At 33.3% G+C, this 24412-nt stretch overlaps 1 protein-coding gene across 1 annotated transcript in view; it reads right to left on the reverse strand.

Moving 5' to 3' along the window:
• The window catches only part of LOC145686047 (potassium channel subfamily K member 1-like), a 429879-nt gene extending 406945 nt beyond the window's left edge, over positions 1-22934 (reverse strand). The window contains exon 1 of the mRNA XM_081758926.1: positions 22741-22934. Coding sequence (XP_081615052.1) covers positions 22741-22930 — 190 coding nt within the window. The 5' untranslated portion in view covers positions 22931-22934. The remainder of the gene's footprint in view (positions 1-22740) is intronic.
• Positions 22935-24412: the final 1478 nt, after the last annotated feature.

Here is a 24412-nt window from a genome sequence, read left to right on the forward strand (position 1 = left end):
TATTCTTAATTGGTCGAGAGTTCAAGTTGCTTTGTGACAATAGGTCAATTACCTACTTGAAAAATACTCCTAACCTACCATCGAAGTTAGCGAGATGGCAACTACAGCTAGCAGAATATCAGTATATTCCTATTCATGTTAAGTCTTCAGACAATGTGGCAGATGTACTTTCCAGGGAAACAAATAATCAACCAACAAAAGAGGACTTTGATGTTGAAGACCTGAATACATTCATTTCATTCAAGGAGGACGTTGATGTCGGCAAACTTCAGAGGGAGGACTCTTTTTGCGGTCCAATCATCCGAGTTTTGGAAGGAGAAGAACCGAAGGACGCGAAGACGGAAAGACAATCGTACTACTTTGAGATCAAGGACGGACGTCTTTTTCGTAAACAAAAACATCCTGGAGGAATTAATTATTTATTATGTATTCCTTCTTCTTTAAGAGACTATGTTTTTGACTGTGTTCATTCTTCTAATCTAGGAGGGGGACATCTAAGTTTTTCAAAAACGTATTCAGCCGCAGTTAAGAAAGTTTACATGCCAGCCTTAAAGCAGTACATACAGAAACGTTGTCAGCAGTGTATATCTTGTCAGGTGAACAAACGAAGATCTGGTCGAACACCTCTTCATCCACAAACCTATCCAGCATACTCTGCTATGAGTACGATAGTGATCGACGAGTGTGGGCCTTTTCCTTTATCGGCTACACACAGACATAAATACATTTTAACAATGGTGGATGCTTGTACAAGATATTTGGTGACTAAAAGTCTTCCTGACATTACGGCAGAAACGATAACTAATGCCATTTATGAGGAAATAATTCTCAAGTTTGGTATTCCTCAATTAATTTACTTAGATAGATTGACATCCCACAAATCGAAGATAATGGAAGAAATGGCAGAACGATTCAACATCAAGTTGAAGTTTGCGAATACAGCTAGTAGCTATACCATTGGATTAGCTGAGAAATTTAACGACAAAATACAAACATGCCTTCGACATTTTGTAAACAAGAAATCAAATGACTGGGACACGGCTTTGGCAAATATAACATTTTGTATTAATACCCACAAACATGAAGGTACCCGTTTTTCGCCTTTTTATCTTCTTTTCGGATTTGAAGCGAGAACGATGTTGGATGCGAAGTTAGATCTTCCATGCAAGTTCGTGGAGAACGAAGTCCGAATCAAGAATGTACAGGATGCGAGGGAGATTGCAGCGAAAAATCTTTCTAAGAGATTCGAATCGCAGAAACAATACTTTCAGAGAAAATACTCCGATCAAAAATTTCATTTAGGACAGAAAGTCCTAATCCAAGATGTTAACCCGCAGAAAGGAGTTCCGGCTTGCTTTGGAAACAAATTTAGGACGCAAGGGACAATTGTTGAAAAATTGAATGAAAATTCGTATCGAATTCGCTATCGAAATTCGAAAAATGAAGAAGTCGAGGATTCATTTGACATTAGAAGACTACGTCCGTTTTACGAAGATTCCAATTGCCAAATGGGAACGTTAGTGTAAAAAAAAAAAAACAGAGTTTATGAAATATAACATTATCTAGTATAGGTATTAACTGGTGGTGGACTATCTTATTATTTTGCGTTTTGATATGCTTCAGCGAATTCTGGACGCTGAACCTCAACCAAGTCCAGACAATCGACGGAAGTTGACATAGAAATATGTTAACATTTTCTAAATTTCAATATCAAAACGTAATTTAATAATCTTCAATTGTGTCGTTTTCTATTCTATCCTTTTGGGTTAGATTAGGAATTATGGATTTTTCTTACTCACTTAGAGAAACGAATCAACATTAGAGAAAAAAAAATGATCCTGTAAAGTAAACATTAGATTAGAGAACATCCTATAAATAAATTTTAAATCTGAGATTTCATTTTCAACAAGCCGCTTAGTGGAAATTTTTATTCATTTCAGATGAATTGGATTTCCATGACTCTGATTCTTGTATGGTCCATGAGTAGCTACTGTGAGCTAAATCTTGACCCTCAGCAACAAATTACTTTAGCAGAACTAGGCATTGCTATTTCGCAAGCAGGCTTTGCAGTTCATGATGCAGAGAACATCTATACTACGCTTCGGATTCATTTGGATATTAATTTCACGTTACCACACAATGATAGTTGTACAGATTGGACTCAATTCAGGCAAGAATTATTGGAACATGAAAGAGAATTTTTTGCAGAAATTAGAGACGTTATACCATGTGCTTTCCAATTTTCGAACAATTCAGTTCATTGTGTACCTAAACAACGTAATCGGAGATCAATTGTATCTTGGATACTTGGTCTTACATCTTTAGGTCTTTCAGGTTATAATTTTTATCAAACTAGTCAATTAAAGGCATCTGTAAATGCGTTACAGGAACATGATCATTTGTTAACAACTGAGGTTCAAAATCTCAAGAAAGCTTTTAATCATGAAGTTAAAATTGTACAGAATGTAGCCTTAACAGTCAAACACACTATGCTGAAAATGAAATCACAGATAGAAGAAGGATTTTGTAAAGTAGTTAGCATAGAAACCTATTTGCTTGCAATGTTTACGTACTATCAATCACAGCAAAGGATTATGAAAATGATATCTGATATTCTTCAAAATAGAGTGACTCACGAAATATTAAATTCAAAGCAAGTTTTAAGTTTAGTTAAAAACCATGCAATTTTAAAAGATACTTTGTATATCCATGATATAGGTTTATTTTATTCAATTTCATCTGTATTTTTGGTTAACTTCAATTTTGAAACACTGAATGTAGATTTAGTTTTGAAAACACCAGTAGTAACACCAAACAAAATTTCAAAATTGTTTCAAGTTTCCAATTTAGGAATGTTACATTCTGATAAGCTTGTGAAATATAATATTCCAGAACAGGTATATGAAAGCGACAACAAATTCATGGAAATCAATAAGCTGTTATGTAAATGGTATTCATTTTTATTTTTATGCGAGACGTCTAGTTTACGAGTCACTTCCCCATCGAAATGTTTAACGAACATGGTTTTCAATAAATCATTTACTAATTGCGAAGTTCAAACTATTTCACATAAGTTTGAGTATAGTCATCTTTATACTCCTGCAGGATTATTAGTTAATTCTCTAATACCAGGACACATTACAAAAAGAACATCTCATAATGTTCTTCATACTGAACCATTAGTCTATGGTAACAACAAAACACAATTTATTTTGTATGAAAACTTTGAAAACATCTTTATAAAACACACTGTATTGCCCTCAAGGCAAACTATTAATGTGGTCAACACGAATGTTGTTTTGACAATAAATATCTCAGCTCCACATTTAAATGTAACGTATGCAATTAAATCTTTAGATCAAATCAGTGCTGAATTAGAATCACTCAAACTCAATGAAAATAGTTTGCATATGCTACATTTTGACAACTTGCATAGCATTTTTTCAATTGTAATCCCGATTATGTTAGTTTTGTTTCTTGCTCTATTGTTGTATTTATTTTTTAAATTGAGAAAACTAGAGAAAAATTACGCTAACTCACATGCAAACAATCTTGAAGGTAGTAATCATTGAACTACTTACCGAACTATGTGTATTTATTTTATCCTTATCAATATATTTATGTATTTAAGTTTATTATGTATATCAGTAACAGCATACATACCTGGAAAATATATTTAAAAAAAAAGAAAAGAGAAACAAAATATTAGTTTTCTTTTACTTAAATATTTCCAAATATTAGTAGAAATAAGTTAGTAGTGTAAGTTAATAGAGATAGTTCATAGGAATGTGGGCATTGTACCTTGCATGATGCACAAGTACACTTCCACACCTCATTCCAAAGTTCAGTATTGATTTTGAGTTTTTTAAGTTTCCTTTAAATAATTTAAGATAGAATGACTATGATAATAATTCATATATGTAATTAATTTTTATTTGAATTAACTCAATTCATGATCTAAGGCTACCAAGGTGTGAGACGTCATGCTAAATTTGTTAGTCTTATTTTCATGCAATCATGTTAAGAGTATGTTATTTTTGGTCTGCGTATTAAAGCGCAGGGAACATTTAGTTTTTATTGGAATATTTTATTAAGGATATACGATATTAATAGTAAGACTAGTGTATTGAGGCACGAGATTCAACCTCTCTCCCTATTTTACAGGCTTGAGACTGTTCAGGATTTACACTATCCTGAGCTAGGTTAAGATTGAATAACGTACCTTTTGTATATGATGCTTATAGAAACTTCATAGTTGATTTCTAAGGTTCAGACAGACGGAGAGAACACAAAAGAAAGTAGTTGAGAAATAGGAAATAAGTTTTATTATTGCTTGTAGTTGTTATAGATATTATGTTATTTTATTTCGTTATGGCCAAAATATTTAGTAGTCCCTTCACTCTCTTTCTTTTACAGAGAATGGACGGACAAATTATTTTTATCATTGAAGCCACGACATTAGTTTGTATAATTATTGCAGTTATATTATTTATAAGACTGTTGTTCAAATATGATTGCACCTTCTCGAAATGTTGTATGCGAAACTTGGCAACACCGCAACCCACTGGACCTCACGTACCTCATTATGTTTCTAATTTGTCATTCGAGTCACGTGACAATCAATTTGTAATTGCATCTACGTCAAATTCATTACATTTATATGACGATGTCAATTTTTCTATTCCTAGTAATTATGTTTCTAATATTCCTCTATCCAGTAATAACTTTACTTCAATTTCTTTGAATAAAACTCGCTTAGCCGTTTGCGATATGCAAATGACTATTATCTAAAACAGAGCATTCCTTTACCCTATATATCCTTCCCAGGCAATGCAGGTCACGAATTTTTTTTAACAACTAAAAGCAACATGACTGATTGATTAGAGGATGATTTCTACAAGATAATTATAGCAGGACTAGCTATGAAAAGAAGTGAGGATGGAAAAAGAAAAGGGAAACAGTGGTTTCACTTTGATGCACAACACTTCTGAACTGTAATTGAATTCACGATTTTTTTTCACTTTTGTTCACAATCCACTAGAACTTTAAAAAACACAAAGGACCCATCACTATATTATGTTGAAAGCACCAATAACACAATAAAATAAGAAACACCGAAAACAGAAACTATTATTTTAACAAACTTTGTACTATTAACTGACTTCACACACAGACAAATAAAGACAAGATGCATTCAGCACCAGCTCTGTAGCATCTTACGAGGGGATTCTACTAATCAGTGTCATTCTACGCATCTCCAGTTTTCCCCCCCTACTACCGCTGTCATTGAATACTACTACGCTGCATTTCCGCTATCAACTGTGAATATTAAAGAGTGTTGCTAACTCTAAATATCCTAGAGTTACTGAGTGAAGTGATTTAATTTACCTTTTTGTATTATTTACACATACTTAGTGATGAAATAAGTGAGTGAGTGCATGTCCCTAAACAATATATTTTAGTGTTGTGTGCAAGCGCTTATTCCAGTGATTATATACTTCTTAAGTTGTGTATATCCACATACTTTGAGTGATTAAAACTTGGTGAATTTAAATGCAGTTGGCAACGCGCTGTGAACATTCTTGAGAACTTGGTCTCTGAGCCAACAACAGAGAATGGTTATTTGTTCCCACAGACATAAAGTGATAAGTCGACAGAAAAATAATCTGTTATCTAACATGACTTCATACCATCTTTGCTTATTCTACGTTCCTGAACTGCTATGTGTCTGCTTTTAACAGACTTTAACTAACAATATTGCAAAGACTTATTTACCATTACAATAAAATATTCTTTTTTTTATATACAGGATAATCCAATGTGGACAATATTTCAGAACATTTTTTTTAAATTTCATTCAAGCATTATTTTTCTTTTATTTATTTTGATGTTCATTTTATACATCATGTATTACGTATAGGATACTTTATATAACATATAGGGTGTTTCATAATTTATGGGTCAATATTTTAAGAAGAATTGATTATTATTACTATTATCATTTTATGTAATTTTTGGTTTTGGTTTAACTTTTTATTTTTTTCTCCAAGCTTTTGTTTCAACCACCAAAGAAACAAAATATTTAATTAAAGCACAGGGAATATTGTGTACCACAATGTAAAGAAACATAATATTTAATTGGATTTTAAAATTTGTATAAAACAGGCAATGTATGAAGTGGAGGCAGTTTGAATATTCTTTAGGATTCATAATCCAATGGAAAATTTAGAGTGCCTTGACTTCTACAATGCAAATGACCGGCGATGACTTCTAGAACTAGGAAGACTCAGAAAGAATGTGCAAGAATGTTGACATGACGGAAAAATCATATAAATACTACCGGATTCTCTTCCGGGTAGGAGAAGTTCTATTTTGACGTCGAAACTCTGCGAGTCAAATTATTCATAATTAGTTTCTGTCACTCCGTCATTTTGTCCATCAGAGGTTCTGCTCGTCATCGTTATCAAAAGTAAGTGATTATGCATTGTCTTCTCTAGTCTTTAAGTCATACCAGTCCACATCATGCTCTGTAGTTTTTCAGTCATTCAAGATCAGTTCATTAAATTCTTGTTCTAAATTATTTCTGTGTTATCGAATTTTATCTTTGAAATTCTACTCCCATGTTTCTAATTCTGAGCTACGCTATCTACGCCCCCAAGACTTGCATTAGTTTAAATTACTTCTTGGAGGAACTGGGTGGATGTTAAGGCCATTCAGTAGTTTTCATGTATGAGAATTGTTTGGGGTTTGCGACCCAGACAAGAGGTCTCCGTTCGACATGCCTCCAGAAGTTTCTAACTGCCTTTTACGTCACTAAACCGGTCACGTTTGAGGTAGATTGCAAACCTATTTTTAAGGTTTTAGCATTATAATGTTAATGTTCAAATCTTCATTCCAGCAATACATGTAAATGCAAATTGTAACTGAGATTAAATGTAACTGATACATTTTCAGTAACACTAGTTGTTCCCCTTAAGTCTTAGGCCTGGTGTACACTTTAGATTAAGATCGTGCTTAATTAAAAGTTCTAATTGCACCCTAATTACATTTCACTTGCTTTAGTTTGACCACCGACCACCTCAAACTCGATCCATACCATATAGCTATATGCAATTATTCAAGAACTTACAGTTAGTAATACACAGTGTTCACTTTTGTTTTGATTTGTTTTAGTTTAACGTCCCACAGTTATGCTAGGGCGGCTAAAGGAGACGTGGAGCTAATGATTATAGTGGAATCCGAACCACTTCGGTCGTTCAACTTTACCCCTACCGGAAACTCGAGAACACGCGAACCGAAATCAAGAGTTCTAGCCGCTAGACCAGATGGGGGTCCTCACATTGTATGATTAAAAAGTAGCGTGTCTGTACTCCGAAAGTAGCGAATTCGAACTATTTGTAGCCCAAATATATAGAAATGAATACTGATGGTGTTAATGAAATAATTTAATATGAGCTGGAAAGTGTGCTGGACGTATTGCAAGAAGAAATTATGATCGACGGACGAAAAAAATTCTAGACTGGATACCACGATACAAAAACAGCCTAGGAAACCTCCGCATACAAGAAAGTGTGACGAAATCAAGAGCCACTGGAGGAGTAACCTGGAAAAGAATTGCCCGTTAGATAGTTGTGGAGTAGACTTGGAAAGACCTTCATCCAGCAATGGATTGATAATGGTTGATTATGATGATGGTGATATTTTATTATATCTGGGCCTCGTAGGTTAACTAAACCAAGTCATAATTTCGTAATTTTACAGAAGCGAAAAACTGGTTCCTCAACTAAGACTAAATATATAATTTTTACTAGGTAAGGTAGAGTAAAAATGGATCCAAAATTTAATGAAAATCATAGAGCGAAAAAAGTATTTTTGACTATTTAATCCATCATGTTGCAGCAAAACTACGAAAATTAATACAAAAGAAAACTAGAAAGTTAAGAATCACGTGTTTTGGCGAGTGAAAAAAAATATATACAGATAACTCGAATTACCTATATACTTATATAATATGTATGTCCATGTTTTGCAACTAATTTTCAATCAATATAAAATTTCAACGTAATAAACGCAAGATTAGTTTTCTCGAATAAAAATTGTATGCACCGTTGAGAGCTCAAGAATAAGATTAATCTATGTTACGGCACTGGATATGTGCTTACGTAATGCATTACGACCTTATGAACTAGTATAAGAACAGAATGCACTTAAAATGAGACGCGAACTATGCGAAACATCAGACTTTGAATCTAACTTGTTTTGTGATCCAACTCGAGACTTCACATAGCAAAGATGGGTGTAGTAGCTCCCGCCACAAGGTTCAGGACGTTCGTGTTATAAAGTGTCAATTAAACACGGAGATGTGAAACGGTTCTAAAGCATTTCATCAATTTCAAAGAAAATACGTATATTGTAGTAATACTTTACCCTATTTGTTAAGATAATGAACGTTATATTATGTTTTTAAAATTACAGTCAAAGCAGAATGTATTGAATAATGAGAAATTGTAAAGTTTCAATTTTGGTACGATTAAATACATTCGTGCTGCTGTGTGTTGCGTTATCCGTTAGGAGGTATAGTACTGGAGTTAATTTAATAGAGTTTAATTGTATAGGCAGTTCTGAGGCTATATAAGACAAAGTCTATTGCTGAAAGTGAAATATGGGTTCTATTAGGGTTTTAGGGTGATATACCCACTGATCATTGAACCTGGAATACGCGCATGGAAAGCATTAGCACTAGCAAATTACCTATGAAAAGGTACACCATACCATAATTCTAAGTAGAAATGAAAGGAAAAAATAACCGGAAACGACAGACTATACGAGAATAATACTTTCACTATTTTAATTTCACACTATTTATTTCGAGACTTTCGAGACTTTCGAGACGAGACCGAGATTTGGTACTCGAGACCGAGACCGAGATCGAGACAAGCATCTGTTGACCGAGACGAGACCGAGACCGAGACTGTGATTTTTTACTCGAGACGAGACCGAGACCGAGACTGTTATTTATCAACCGAGACGAGACCGAGACTGTACAAAGTCTCGTCTCGTCTCGTCTCGATACCATCCCTATTGAAAATATTACTAAAAATAAGCGAACACGTATTTTAGAATTTTTAAAGTTCCATTTCTAAAGCTCAAAGCAAGGGAGCCGATTTCTCTCGATTTTAAGACAAATTGTATTCAAATTATGCCAAATATTGTATATTCATAATTACAATGAGAGGACCCACATGAATTTTGGTATGCCCCCTGGGCCCCCGCCCCCAGGATCGGCGCCCTTGGCCCAAAGGGTGTAATTTCTATAATTTTCAAATTTCTGGTTTTTGTATTTATTAAAACTTACTATTTCCGTGCGAAGAAGGGTACTTCTGCTGCTTTATTATATGTTTCTCGTTCAGTGGAACATAAAAAAAAAGTTAAAGTACAAGTTAGGTTGAATTTTATAGTAAATGCAATCGAAACGTTTCCAGTCTGCAAGCTTTCATAGCACGTATTGCATACAAGAAGAAGAAAAAAGAGACAAATATTTATCAATAAGTGAGGTTCAATTTATAGGCTCTAAAAGTATCTAGAAATATAATTCAATTTTGGAGTTAAAAAAGGACAGTGCGGCTGGGATTTCTAAGAACCTTTAGATCAGCGCATCCTTTTGTTGAAATCAAGTGGAAAAACTATGAGTGCGGCTAATATACGTAAAACGATTTTCCAACGAACCTCAACAACGAAACATGAAATCGGCAAGGTCTCAAGGGTTGTGTTTACTCTGTTTCAACAATGGAATTCCATTTGGGATGCAAATAGTGTCTTACGTGCACAAGAAGGTTTATTATTATTATTATTATTATTATTATTATTATTATTATTATTATTATTATTATTATTATTATTATTATTATTATTATTATTCAGTACATCCACGAAGAAGTATCAGGAAACTTGTTTCACTGCTTTGTTGCTAAATTACATTCAAATGTTCGAGATTTAAAGATTTTGACATATTGAAGGAAAAAATTGTTAGTTATTATTATGGAGACTTATTTTAATATAAATTCTCATTGATACGGATAGGCCATGGTTCTAAAATCAATGAAATAATTACTTTGAAAGCATACGTAAAGCATTTTGAAAGTTATTCATCCATCTCAAAAGTTATTGACAAAAGTATATTTTGCCGTCATATTAGGGTACGGTGCCGTCATATTAGAGCACTCACCTTTGGTGCGTGAATTTCCTGGTTCGATCATGTGAGTTTGTGGTGAGGCATCATTGGTGTGGCATTATCTCCAATTAATGCAAATGTGTCTATTATATAATGGAAATATAAGTATTCTTCCGCTTTTACCAGTAATATTTTATTACTATAATACTTAATGAATAAATTATGCTCAGATAATGATAATTCAAGGATTTCCTCATTATTTAAAGATTCATGGAGATATACCTAGGTATATAGAAAATAATTATAGTTTATAGTATTATAGTATATATATAATAATTATATATAAATCCTAGGCAATCTTTTGGGAAATTTCTCGGTAATAGTGATACTATATTATAGTACTATTTAATATGTATATAAAGTATGTATGTATGTGTGTTCCATCATAACTTGAGAACGCTTGAAGCAATTTGAAGCGAACTGGACACACATACTACTTACAATCTAGAAAAAATTGTGAGAATAAAACACATAGAGCTTCCTAGGGGACAGGAGTGAGGAGACAGTCACGACTTTACAACAGCCCCTAACATATTAGGCAACATTTTGTAGCTTAAGTGATGTTGGTTGCCTATGCGACAGGGGTAAGACTTTCCTTCACATGCGAGCGGAAGTGACTCAATTATTTTTCATAAACGTATTCTCCGGCGTAAAGACGCGCATTTTAGTTTATTATTATTATTATTATTATTATTATTATTATTAATAATAATAATAATAATATGTTAATGATTGATATGTTAACAGTGACAAAGGAGGAGGAGGAGGAGAAAGGTGTTAATTTTCACAAAATTTTAATTCTATTATCGATCCGAGGCCTAGTGAAAATGGATTTAGAATCAAATATAGAATCCTACCCACATGTACTTCGCAGAGAAACAGCAAAGGATCTCTCAAACCGACTAGCTATCTGGGCATGGGATAGTTTTTTTTAAAAAAAAAATGGTAAATACATTATTAATCAGTACATAAAAAATCTAGTGGTAGCGGACAAAGTAAGATTCACGTGCATCGTATATTAATCGAAAGAGGTGTTATAAGTAACTAGCATCAATTACCTGCTTCGCTGTGTTAAAATAAGAAAAATTAGTAATATGTTCCGTTAGTCAGTCACTTTTTACTATAACTGAAGTGCTCTTTGATCTCGTTCATTTTCGATCATTTTTATGTATTTCCCCCTCCTCCTCCCCAAGTTCCGGGGCTGAATTTGGATTTAAACTGCATCTGAAGTGTCACTTCTCATCTCAGTGATCCCGAAAACTATGGATTTGACACTAATATCGGTCATTTTTTATCATTTTTATATATCTCCCCCCTCCCCGAAGGTGCACATCAAAGTGAAATTATAGAAACCATCCCAGGCTCGATAATCATCAATGTGGCAAATTTCATTGAGATCGTTCAGATTTCTCAGGAGTTATTAAGTCACAAAATATTGACTTTCATTTTTATAAATATGGAAGATATATAGATATGTACGTATCTCGCTGTTAGTCGTCACCAGTGTCACTATTAAGAGAAGATTTTGTATTAATTACAGATACAATCTGTTACTTAACTGTGCTTTTACTAAACTATGAAGTACATAAATAAATATAATCTGTTGCAGCAGAAGAAAAGAACAAAATATTATTTTTGCTAAGGAATGATATAATTTTTAGCATCAAAAAGTTACTTCGTCTCGGATTCATCCACAACTAACAAGAGAATTTATCCTCAAACTGTGTAATTTTGTTCATCTCGTTGTGATCTATGTATTTTTCTCTTCGGACAAATTATTGTTAAACAAAATAAATAAATAATGTTAGAGAGTTACTCATAATTATGGACAATTTCTCTTAACCACATTGTGCTTTGTTAGAGTCATAATGAAAGATATGACCAGTGAATACTTCAGTGTCAGTTCCATCTTAACACCAGTATCGTACAGCAACATTTTTAAAGTTTACAAACAATTAGTTTTTCTCGATTTTCTCAAAAACTACGCATCACAATTTCCATTCTTCTACATCACCTTGTTCAGCTCAATGAGATATATTGATTGATATACGTCTTGTGCTTGGGCGTCTATCATTTCACTAAACGCTTATAATGTTGTAGAAATTTTATTTGAACAGTATTATATATTTAAAGGGGACACGATGGCTCAGTGGTATAGCACTTATCTTTGGTGTTTTCGGTTCCTGATTCGATCCCCGGTCAAGTAACTTTGTGGTGGGCAACGTCGTGCTCGTGGGTTTTATCGGAGTACTCCTATTTGCTCCCATCCTCCCACTTTCTCATTCTATCAATTCTTCAACCACCATTCACTTGCTTTAATCACTGTCTCCCTGAGAGTAACAGGCATAATCGTGGGACGTTAACTCAAACATTTCATTTCATTTCATTTTTCATTATATATATTTTAAAAAAATAATAACTCGTTGATATTTGAGGATAGTGAAGAGTCAATCTTTTCTTATAGAAGCTTTATACTTTTCTCTTAGCAAAGCTCAAAGAACCTTTTCTAAGAGTACATTATCGAATGAAATTTTATTTGTAAATGAATTTTTAACATTTTTTTTAAAAAAAATATGGACTTACAAGTAACTTTTAAAACTATTTGATTCATAGAGAAATATTTTGCTTATAAGGTTTAATATGTTAATTGTTACGTGTTGGAAATACACAAGAAAAATCAGAAACATATATTTTTCAGTTTGAGAATTTAAGTTATAACCCAAATATAAGTTATAAAATAACAAAACTACTTTAGATATAACCCAAATATTTCCCAAAATATTGGTAAAGAGAAACAAAGAGAAGCATCAGTAATTACATTTGCCTTTGTACACATTGAATTTTCTTTCTGATGTTTTTAGTTACTTTTTTGTTAAAAAAAATTGAAAACATCCAAACAGAAGAAAAATATATTTTAATTTCCATGTTTTCTGTTTTAATGCTAATTAAAGCGTGTTTACAATTTCACCAAGACAGTAAAAACTCACTGGTTCTATGCGTGTGTTCCTTCCTAGTCGTTACAGGTACCAATTAACAAACCTAACACACAGACACTATATACAGCTATATATAAATGCATGTGTGTTTATTAGGTTTGTTAATTAGTATCCGTAATTACTATAGGCTATGGGATACGACAAGGTAAAGCAGGATAATGGAGTGATGACGGTATTGTATTTATATCATAACTGGGTCACATTTCCTTTAAAAAGAAAAGTTAGGTTGTTCTTGTTATTTTTCAATGTTACAAATTATACACGCGTATTGTTACAAATTATATTGTGATGCGTAGGATGTAACGAAATAAGTAGTTTTTCTTTGAAAATTTCCTCACATCTAGGTGTCAAAAGAAAATGTTATGTGAACTTCAGTACGAAAATGCATCATTTCCTTGTAATCTTTCTCTGTACTTCTTTTTATTTTGTTTATAACAGTTGTTGATAAATTATTACAGACCTTATTCAAAACAGCTAGAGTTCGAGCTTTTTTCTGTTTTACGTCCTTATAGAGGTAATGAATAACAGGGGACCTATTATTTAAAAACGAAATTTTTCAGTTTTACGTCCCACGATTATGCCGGTAGGCTGAGGAGGTGATGATGAGAAATGAATGAAACGATGTAATGCAGAAAGTGGAAGGAAACGGGAGAACCCCGAGAAAACCCAAACACACGGCGTTTGTCCACCACAAAGTTCACTTGGCATGAGAGGGGATCGAACCGGTGACCGCACTAGAGGTGAACGCTCTACTACTAAATCACTGTGACCCTCCAGGACCTAGTATTATACGTGGGCTACAACAATCCGGTTTAGTTTGTGGGTGTGCAAACTATCACGTAAGGTTAACCTTTAGAGTATAGGTCTTTTCCCACCACGTTATTTGCTTGAAAAGGGAACTTTACAGAATATACCATCAGTCCTAGCTATAAATATCTAGAGTTACTACACTTGTGTTTCTGGTGAGCATAATAACTCTAGCTATACTCATATCTGTTTAACACTCAATATTTTTAGTACAATTTTATGCAGTCTGTGTGTATAACCTTCTGCTTCTCTATAATAAGACAATTTATTCTTACATCACTGGTCAAGTACAGTCTAATTAAACAAAGTAATATAAAAAGTATATAGCAACATTTTACTATAAAACAACTGATCATAAAAAGTAAATATTATAAAGACTCATCTTATACTATACATCTTGCTACACTTCGCACGAAACAGATACAGTATATGTCCAGTTATTACTGATTTATATTTCGTTTTGTATACTATCATAAATTTTATTCTGATTCGGTAGGTAAAAACTCATAGGTTTGAAAAAAAAATTATTTATTGGCATGTATTTTTTTGTTTCAGAGAATATTCCTAGGTATATCGGATGGTACAATAAAGAAGCTAACGAGCTTCGATATAGAGAAAAGGCAAATAGTACAGTGAGACACAGGTGCAGTACAAAACCCTGAAAGTTGCACTACAGGAAATGTAGTGTGTGATGTATCTGATAGCAAAAGTAGTCAGGTTTTGACCACACTGGACACAATGGACCAAACAGAAATATATAGCAACAAATCGATTCTATAGATTCAGTACTGCAAGAATATGTTTCACCTCTGATTTTATTCTTCTATTGAAACCGGAAGTCATAGACGAATTAGCTACTTCCGGTTTCAATATTAATCTCCACAGAGCAAAAAAACAGGAAGACATAGCGACTAATGGCTTTTTGATATTTATTTTGCATCCGAGGAACGGGTTCTATCTTTGATCATACTCCTCCATTGCAACTAGAAGTTAAAGATGTACTACTTCAAGTTTGAGTATTGAATTTGAGTAATTTGGAAATCTACCGCAGTGTCACACTGTGAAATGGAATTCACTTGTTTGGATGTTGTTATCACTCTTATTTCTCAGCTGTTAACTTTTAAGCTTTTCGTAAACGAACGAAACAAGCGCAGACGTAACCAACAACAACATGAGATAGACGTTAATTCTTCTGCCTCATCACTTTTAGTTCTTCCACTTTAATGGAGCACATATCGATTTCTAGTGATATTGAACATTGTTTTACTGCGGCGAACCTTATGAATGGCAAAATGTCATGAAACTTATTATACTTTAAATATATATATATATATATATATATATATATATATATATATATATATATATATATATATACTTGTATATATATATTTTCATTAATACAACAGAATTATTCGTTTCAGAAAATACCATATTACTTCCACCTCCCAGAAGGTTTGAATGTTAGAAATAACCTGTTTTTTCTTTTCTTTCTTTTTTCTTAAATAAGACACTGTAGCTATAATGTACACGCTTTCCCTTCTTCCCTTCAGTTTCTACTTTTGTGTGTTAATTATTTTAATACTGGTTTAAATAAGGTTTCACGTACAACTGCATTTTTATTGCATAAACAAATATTGTACTTAGTTTTGGATTCCGACAAGCTTGTTAAGTAAAAACGAATTGAGCATTCTCTCACATATGGAAATGAGTTATTTTTAGAACAATTTCTAGGCTTGACCGTGATCTGAGCCTTTTTCAAGGAATAAATTTAAAAGAAAAAGCAATCTAAACAAAGAAATAAATGAAATGGGAATAATTATACGCATTTACTACGGTTATCAGACCTTTCGGTTTCCCCTAAGTTTTAAGTTTTTCTGGCATGTTTTACGTTATACGTTTTTATCTTTCCCGTAAAAGACTTCTTCCGTCTTTTTTTAAATAAATGAAAGAAATGCCATTATTTTTACAAACTGTTAATAGCAGAACTCAAAGATTTAACTAAGTATTGAGAAATAAAATATAATATGTTGCGATTTTATCTTCTATCTATCGGCGCTACAGGTTTGTGTTTAATAATAATGATTAGGTTTTAGCACCTTACCCTTTATCTGTCAACTCATTCTCGATCATATCGGAGTTTCGATCGATCGTGACATACTGATGTCAGAAACAGCAACTAAGCACAACTTCAAGTGGTTGTGACCTTTGATATGTTCTGGAAGGATTTTTGAAGGAATTAAAAATATGTAGGACTGTGAAGAGATGCCAAGTCTTCATTAAAATACAATTAAAATGAAATAGTGAATTATAGTTAATTGGTTGGATTAGAGTTTATCATTCCTTTCAGCATCGAGGCTATATGAGACGAGAACCTACAACTTAACGTGGGATCCGAATCATATGGGCTTCCACCAGGCATTATAATATTTATATAGTGTTCCATGTTGCAATTATTTTCAATGAAACTGCCCTAGTTTCCAATTATAATTATTCTGCGCTACTATACGAAACTATATATGTGTTTGTTATACATACATTCTACATACACACACACACATGGCCTCGATGCTGACGTCCCCATTCTCCCTAATCAATCAATCAATCAATCTAATATCACATATCTTCTGTTTTTCTCCTTAAAAATTATAAAATATTCCTTTTATACCTCTGAAATTTTTGTAACACTAGCATATACTGTGTATGTGAACTTATTTTTTCAATTTTTACTTTACTCTGTATTTCTTGAGTAGTTTTGACGTTTCATTTTGAAGGGTTATGATACAACAATAGTAACTTGTTGCTTAGCATCCTCCTGATTAATCAAACGCTTCCTGAATGATAACATTATCATGGAAGTTGGTGGGTTGCTTGGAGCAGAACAAACATTGACTCTAGCAAACAATAAGTGGTAATCATATACAGTATGTGCTGAGCTTTTGACCTTGGTTTCTGTACTACCTATTAAAGCATGAAATACAATACATTATTGTAATCGAATATACTTATTTACATTACTACAGTTGCACGATACCAAATACTGCATAAAGACTATTATTATAAGGAGAGCCTTCCATTACCATGTAAACAATGTTGACATCCTTTGGTTTTACTTTTACTTGAAAATAAGTCTATCCGTAGTAAGCAACAAACACATTTTCTGATATGGAGTTTATTGAATTTATTAATGTTATAATTTCTTTCAAAATTCGATCACATCAAACTTCATATTATGTACTGTACCTAAGTACGTGATATGTATAAGCACACAAAATATGCCTTTAGTATAAATTAGATTGTTGTTCTTGTTTAAACTTCAGCGTCCCTTTTCAGCATCGATGTTGTTTGTTTCGAATTTAGCATCCCCCTCAGCACCGAGGCTACATGAAACGTGGATCTACAGTTTAAGGTGGAGTCCGAACCACTGTAAATAGTTTAAACTTCAAATCTCTCCAACCAGGAATCGAACATGAAATTCCGTGCACCAATGGTGTACCTACTAGCCACTAGACCAGCGAGGAGGACTTTAGCACCGAGCCTATATGAAACGTGATCTACGGTTTAAGATGGAAGTCGAACCACCGTAACATGTTTAATGCTCTCCGATGGGAATCGAACTCAGGGCCCCGAGGACCAAAGGCGGGAGCTAAATACTTTTTTTTATTATTCTTAGTCTACTTTCACTTGTTTGCACAGTTCAGGACTACCAGTCTCAACAGGGCATAATGGCAGAAACATCGAGAACAGTTAAAAATGCGCATACTTTTTTAGAGGAATTCGAGCCCCTGATGGATTGCGTCTTGTGATCCGAATCCCAACACCCGATGCACCATGAGACAAGTGGGGAGAGTTATGTGGATTTGGATATAACCACCTCCAGTAGAGACGGCTATGATTTATATAAAGTAAATAGCACTCTTTTCTTTAGAATCGGCGTGTGCCGTAGTCGGAACACTGAGATTACAGTGTCTTGAATACAAAATCCAACTAGAATTTGAGTACCACTTTAATAGCAGACTCTGTAATTCATAGTCTTGGCCTTGCACAAAGATGTAAAGCAATCGCGCCACTTTAATGAGAGTCCGTGAAAATGTTACTAAATTGATATTATAAAAACTATAGTGTCCAAAGCATTACTATTATTGTTGTTATTTACAAATAAGTTTTCTGTTAAAATTATAGTTACTAATATTTAGTGTTAAAAAACAAACTTTAAATAAGAAAATTAGATTTCTCCTGTAGAAGTATAGAACATGTAAGCGTTTTCTTGTAACGCTTTCACATACGTTTCGGATTCACCTAAGAATTTCATGAATATAGATGTGTATATTATATTTTCTTTCTATTTCTTAATTTATTCTAGCTTTTATTTTTCTATCAGAAATGTTTAGATGCGGAACTGTTTTAGGATGAACCTAGTCTCTTTCTCAAGTACTTAATTCATTCAACACTTGACAGTCAACAAAAATGGCGGGATAACTTCACTGAATAGAATAGCTTTGTTGAATTACACAGTTGGATAAAGAAAGTAATGCCAAATTCAAAATCGAGTATTGTTCTTGATTTATTAATTTTCTACATATTAAGAAAATTTATATAGCTTGTTTGAAATCTGCGAAATTTAAATCTCGAATCTTGTAATAAGATACGAAATATTCTTAAGCTCAAGAAATTAAATAAACAGTGAAACTCGTTTTCCAATCGTCGCTTATTTATTTCTTTCAACTGCCGAATCAACGAATACCATTAGAATTCTAGGATGATGCTATGTTGAATGATAATACTATGGTATTTGTTAGAAATTTTGCATTATATTCTGTGCTCTTGTTGCCTATTTAGTGCAGATTTAAATTACAATGTATCACACGGTACATGTCGTTAGCATGCATTATATATATCAGAGAAATAGACCTAACGCTTGATTATTTTCAAACAGGAACTTAGTGTAAGTAATGAAGAATAAACATTAAAAGATTAAGTTCTGGATCAAAAGTAAGAAACTTAGAGGATTTTAATAACGGCTAAAGGTGTCTACCATCAGGTGGGTAGCCCCGCTTCTATCCCTGGTTGAGGCAGGAAATCTTTCTCTTCATACTCTTATTTCAACAAAACTGAGTTTCACCCAGCCTCTTTAAAATAGGACCTTGGACAATCTATGGAAGTAAAGGGGCTGGATTATGGTGCTGCTTGCATCACCTCTATTAGTGCCATAATCAAGGAAGTCTAAAACCTGTACCTACATACAGAGCCATTGAGCCTTCAAAGTCTGTCCCGAAAGGAGGACAGCCTTTTCTAACTTACGAATCCATACTATACGTCACACAGTACACTCTTGTACAGATTTGCTGTGTTTGATTTATAGAGGTAATAATTTATATTTCTCGCACTTCAATTTTGTTTTTATTTAATTTATTTTTCTTTCTGGAATTTCATTCTGGAATTTTCCCCGTATAAAGAATATTTCCCAAATGGAAAAAACTATAGATAGTGATAAATTTCGGGAAGAAACCATTGGACAAGAAATAAGAAATATGTATATGAATTGGCAAATATGAAGTACATTTGTTTGTTTCATGTACAATTCATTTTTTCAGTACCTATATGAAACGCAGATTTGCAGTTTAATGAAGGAATTAAACTGCATGTACTCTCACCGAGAAACTATCTCCAGACTAGGAGCACAGAAAGCATGAGTGGTTACTTCTCAACTGAGTGCATTCCAGTATTAAGTATGTTAATATATGACCATATAAATATTTAAAAAAAAAAAGAAAGACAAATACTAAAACGTTTAGAGAAAATAAATTAAATATCTACCAATACTTTAATCATTTTATATATTTTTGCTCTGTACTATTGTCTTAGGTCGTACTAAAGGATGCTAATGAAAAACGACAGATCATGAAGATAATAGGAAAAAGAAGAAACAGCATGCTTGGCCATCTTATTCGGCACTCCGATTGGATCACCGTGTTGATAGAGGGAAAGGTAGAAGGAAAACCAGGAAGAGGAAAACCAAGGATATAATATCTAGATGCAGTTCGGAAGAAGAGACCTTATCAAAGTATAAAACAGCTCTCCCAAGGGAGAGAAAAGTTTTATAATATCCATGTTGCCCACCAATCTATAGTTGAGTTGAACAAGAAGACTATTGTCTTAGGTAAGAGATTTACGAATTTACATCTTTGTCGAATATCAGACTTGGCTACTAAGAAAGCACCAAATAAGGTTTAGTTGATCCAACATTTTCATTTAATACAAGGAAAGAATTTATTGGACGATGTGTATTATTAGATTTATCAATAAAATTAAAATGAATGAATGATAAAATGTGGTGTGACATCGGTGTTAAATAAAGAGTGTCCTGCCCGTAATATTCTAACTTTCTTCATAAATTCTCTTCACATTTTTGTCCAACAAGCAAAACTTGATTTTAAACGTTCTGGTTCTGACCTTCAGTATAATGTGTTATTAAAACGTGTTATTTCGTTTAAATTAAACAATATTTTATACACGATTTTACTTCATAACTGGTATAAGGGTGTCAATTAATTTTTGCTCCTCCCACCTCTAACTTGCTCCCTATGGGCACTTCTGGTAAAACGAGAATGTAGCGTAACATGAGGAGCGTCATTTAATAAAAAAAAAAGTCATAACGATTAACATTAAAATAATGATCAATAATAACAGTGATCAATGATGTTAATATCAATCAGATTCTTCCTATTACGTTTGATTGTAATTTAACAATGACAATAAAGGTAGAAAAATTATCAGTGTCTGTAATTGTGTGTCGAAAACAATTACAACGATTATTAAAGTTTTTCATGGTTATCTATGATACACTATTCGGAACAGTAGCGTATGCAGAAATTTATCAAGTGATGGTGGTTCAAAGTCGCAAGTTCACATAATATCAGATGTGTGTATAACCTACATATATTATAATGAAAAATGTTTATTTTTGCATAATTTCTTGCTCAAGGGGGTGTAAAACTCTGACCCCCCTTGCGTCCGCCACTGATTCAACATATTCTCTAGTCCATGTGGTTCTCTGTAAGCCACAAAGATAAGATTGTATTCTATATTCCGTAATAGTACCTGAAATATGAAGCATATTATGATATTCTGTTCCGTAAATTATAATATTCCAAATTCCCATTATTATTCCAAACTGTAAATGGAAATGCTTTCCTTTTTATCCTTTTTTTTCTTTCTTTTATAAATCTCTGGCACAAAGCTGAAGCTAATGTTTACATGAATGGCTCGTGAATATGAGACCTTGACTTCGAACCCAATTATCGATCTCTTTCTCTTTCAGTATGTGTGGTGAGTGAATAAATTTCTCTCATTGCAGTGGCGAAACAAACATTGACAAGGTGATATTTCGTATGGAACTTGATATGAAAGCGAACATTTATATACATAACACATATTTTTAAAAGAAATAAATCATAACACGTTATTCTGTGTAAAATCAATACACTGGGGAAAATTTCATAAAACACATTTAAAAAAAAAAAAAGCATTACAATTCAAAATGTTTCAAATGACGCTCTGTAAGATATTTCTTTATATGCGGGTAACGATTTGATACACAAGTACTTCGTTTCATTTATTAATTAATTTACTTGTTTTAATTATGCTATTTCGATATTTTATTTCTTGATTTTAATTAAAGAAAACCGTATCGGTAACATATATATATATATAAGAGTGTTCATCTCTGGTGCTTGGGGTCTGTGATTCAATCCCAGCTCGCGCCAAGTGAACTTTGTGGTGGACAAATACCGTGTGCTTGGGTTTCCTCGAGGTTCTCCCGTTTCCTCACACTTCATTCATTCCTCCATTTCATTCATTATTTCATCATCACTGTCTCTTTTAGCCTAGCCAGCATAATCGTGGGAAGTAAAACTCAAAGATTTCATATATATATATATATATATATATATATATATATATATATATATATATATATATATATATATATATATATATATATATATATATATATATATATATATATATATATATATATATATCGAATAGAAATAAAATAATTGCTTCAATTACAAAGATTCCAACCAAGTTCATATTTCCATCTGAGTATCGAACCTCATGACGTTTCTTTTTCGTTTTTTATATCGCTAAAGCGTTGGAGTAGAGCCTTCATGAATCAAGAGTATGACATGGACTACATATAAGACAAGCAAAGCACACACATTATAATAATGATTGATTGAGGTTTGATGGGAACGTCAGCATTGAGGCTTATAATAATAACAGAAATACTACTACAGATTAATAAAACCTCTGTCGAGAAATGGACATGTAATGAAAATTTGAGATGACTGCTAACAATAATGATTTGCATACATATTATAATTGACATATCAAGATTGTAAAATATTCAGTATACAAAAATCTAATTGTCTGTATGTGTTCTGTTCAATAAACATGCTCTGACAATTAACATAAACAATTCGGAAAGTGGTGATACATTCCACGTGATGCAGCTTAAAGGGGAATCCTTTGTGGCGAACAGGTGAGCTAGTGGGCTAGGATGTTGCATTTGGCGCGGGAAATTGATCCATAAAAGGAGCACAAAATGTACATATATATGTGGGTCGATGTCCAATTAGCGGGAACTCACAAATACAGATAGAAGCACATACTGTGAGCGTGATACTTTCAGAAAGTACTCACCTGATACACAAGGGTGGGTCTTAAGAAATTTGGCCCTTTTATAGCGGAGGTCTTTGATTCGGGTGACTTCTTGAGGACCTTCAATGGCCGAGAAAATTGCAGCACCGATCACCAAAAAGAGGCAATAGAAGGCAGCCAGACATAAGAGACGGATGGAGCTCCGACTTACGCGTACCACCGGCAGCTGCATGTCTCTCGGACTAACTGCACAGAAATCGCGCAAGCCCATTCGCATCCGGGCTGTTCCACTGGGGGGACAGCGGGAGCGGACGCGCATGGCTGTCGCTTACATTGATTTAAGCGCCAGATCTTAATAATCCTTACATTGGGGTTTTCTTTTATGTTTAGTATTTATTTTAAAACCAATTCGTTTCTTTTTTCTGATCATAAATGAATGAGTAAATTGGCTAAATTGTAAAATCATATCTATCTCTCAAGTCATAAGTTTTACATTGAAAAATTTCTGAAAAAAAAAAAAACATATGTGCGCAGGACCTTCCTTAACCGTGACGTCATTATGTACGTCACCAAAGAATCCACTTCTTTGATCAGCTTCCCTCAGAGTACTCTTGTGATTCATCTTAAAATCCTTTTAGCGAGTCATGTTCTTATTTCGGTAGAGCGACAGTAAATTTTCTATTCCTTATGTAGACGCTTCTTTTGGTGAATCTTTTAATACCCTTTACGTTTTGCATTACAGAGCTCTATAGGAGAAAAATATAGCGGTGGAGAAAACAACGAAGGCAAGCTATTTATAAAAATTCGGATTTAAATTGACATATTTCGCGATTAAGATATGAGATAGGGATTAGATTTCTGGGCTGACGTCATCTATGATCCTTTAGCCAGTCACGTATATGAGGAATGACGTTCCTCGGGGAGCACACTATCAGATGGAAGGGAAGCGGCCTGGGATCATTATGTTAGGTTTCATCCCGGCATTCACCTAGTGTGAATGAGGGAAACCCTGGGAAACCTCACGCAAGATGACTAGCCTGAAAAAGCTGTTACACTTTCTCGACCGAGTATCCCCACATAGGAATCGAACCCGAGACCCCTCGCACCAAAGGCAAGAGCATTAGCGACTGTCAGATATGAGATGATTTTTACACTGGAAGCTAAAAATTGGAAGCTAATAGTGAGTTTTGGAAAGAAATCGATGAGAATCTTCATAAAAATGTACCATTTTCGTACACATCTATTTAAAAATCAGAGTCAGTATAGCAAATCATGGCACTCGAACCCTGAACTATGCATGAGTTATCCTTTATTGAAAGTCATAATTCATTTATCTACAACTAGGCTCAAAAGAGAGAAATTACTTTATTATAATGAATGCTATTGAATTAAATCAACCTATTCACTCGAAAGGTACTGCAAGAAGAAATTTATATGCAGGAGAAGGAGTATAATTTGTATATTCTCCAAAGATAAACAAAAGTTAATTTGATATCCAGTAGAGAAAACACCATAATATTTAAAGGAATATATAAGGTGAAGTGATATATCTATCAAGCATTTGATTTCTTAAAACTACATAACTGAGTGTGTGCCTTATAACAAAATACTACTAATTAGTAAGTGCTAGTAAATGTTTGTAGTGTAATGTAGTTTTTATTGCGCAGTTCTTGTATACATGGAAGCTTTAATGAAAAAAAAAAATCAATCCATC

The sequence above is a fragment of the Thermobia domestica genome, chromosome 5 (assembly GCF_964235325.1).
Source record: "Thermobia domestica chromosome 5, izTheDome1.hap1.1, whole genome shotgun sequence".
Classification (NCBI taxonomy): Eukaryota; Metazoa; Arthropoda; class Insecta; order Zygentoma; family Lepismatidae; genus Thermobia; species Thermobia domestica.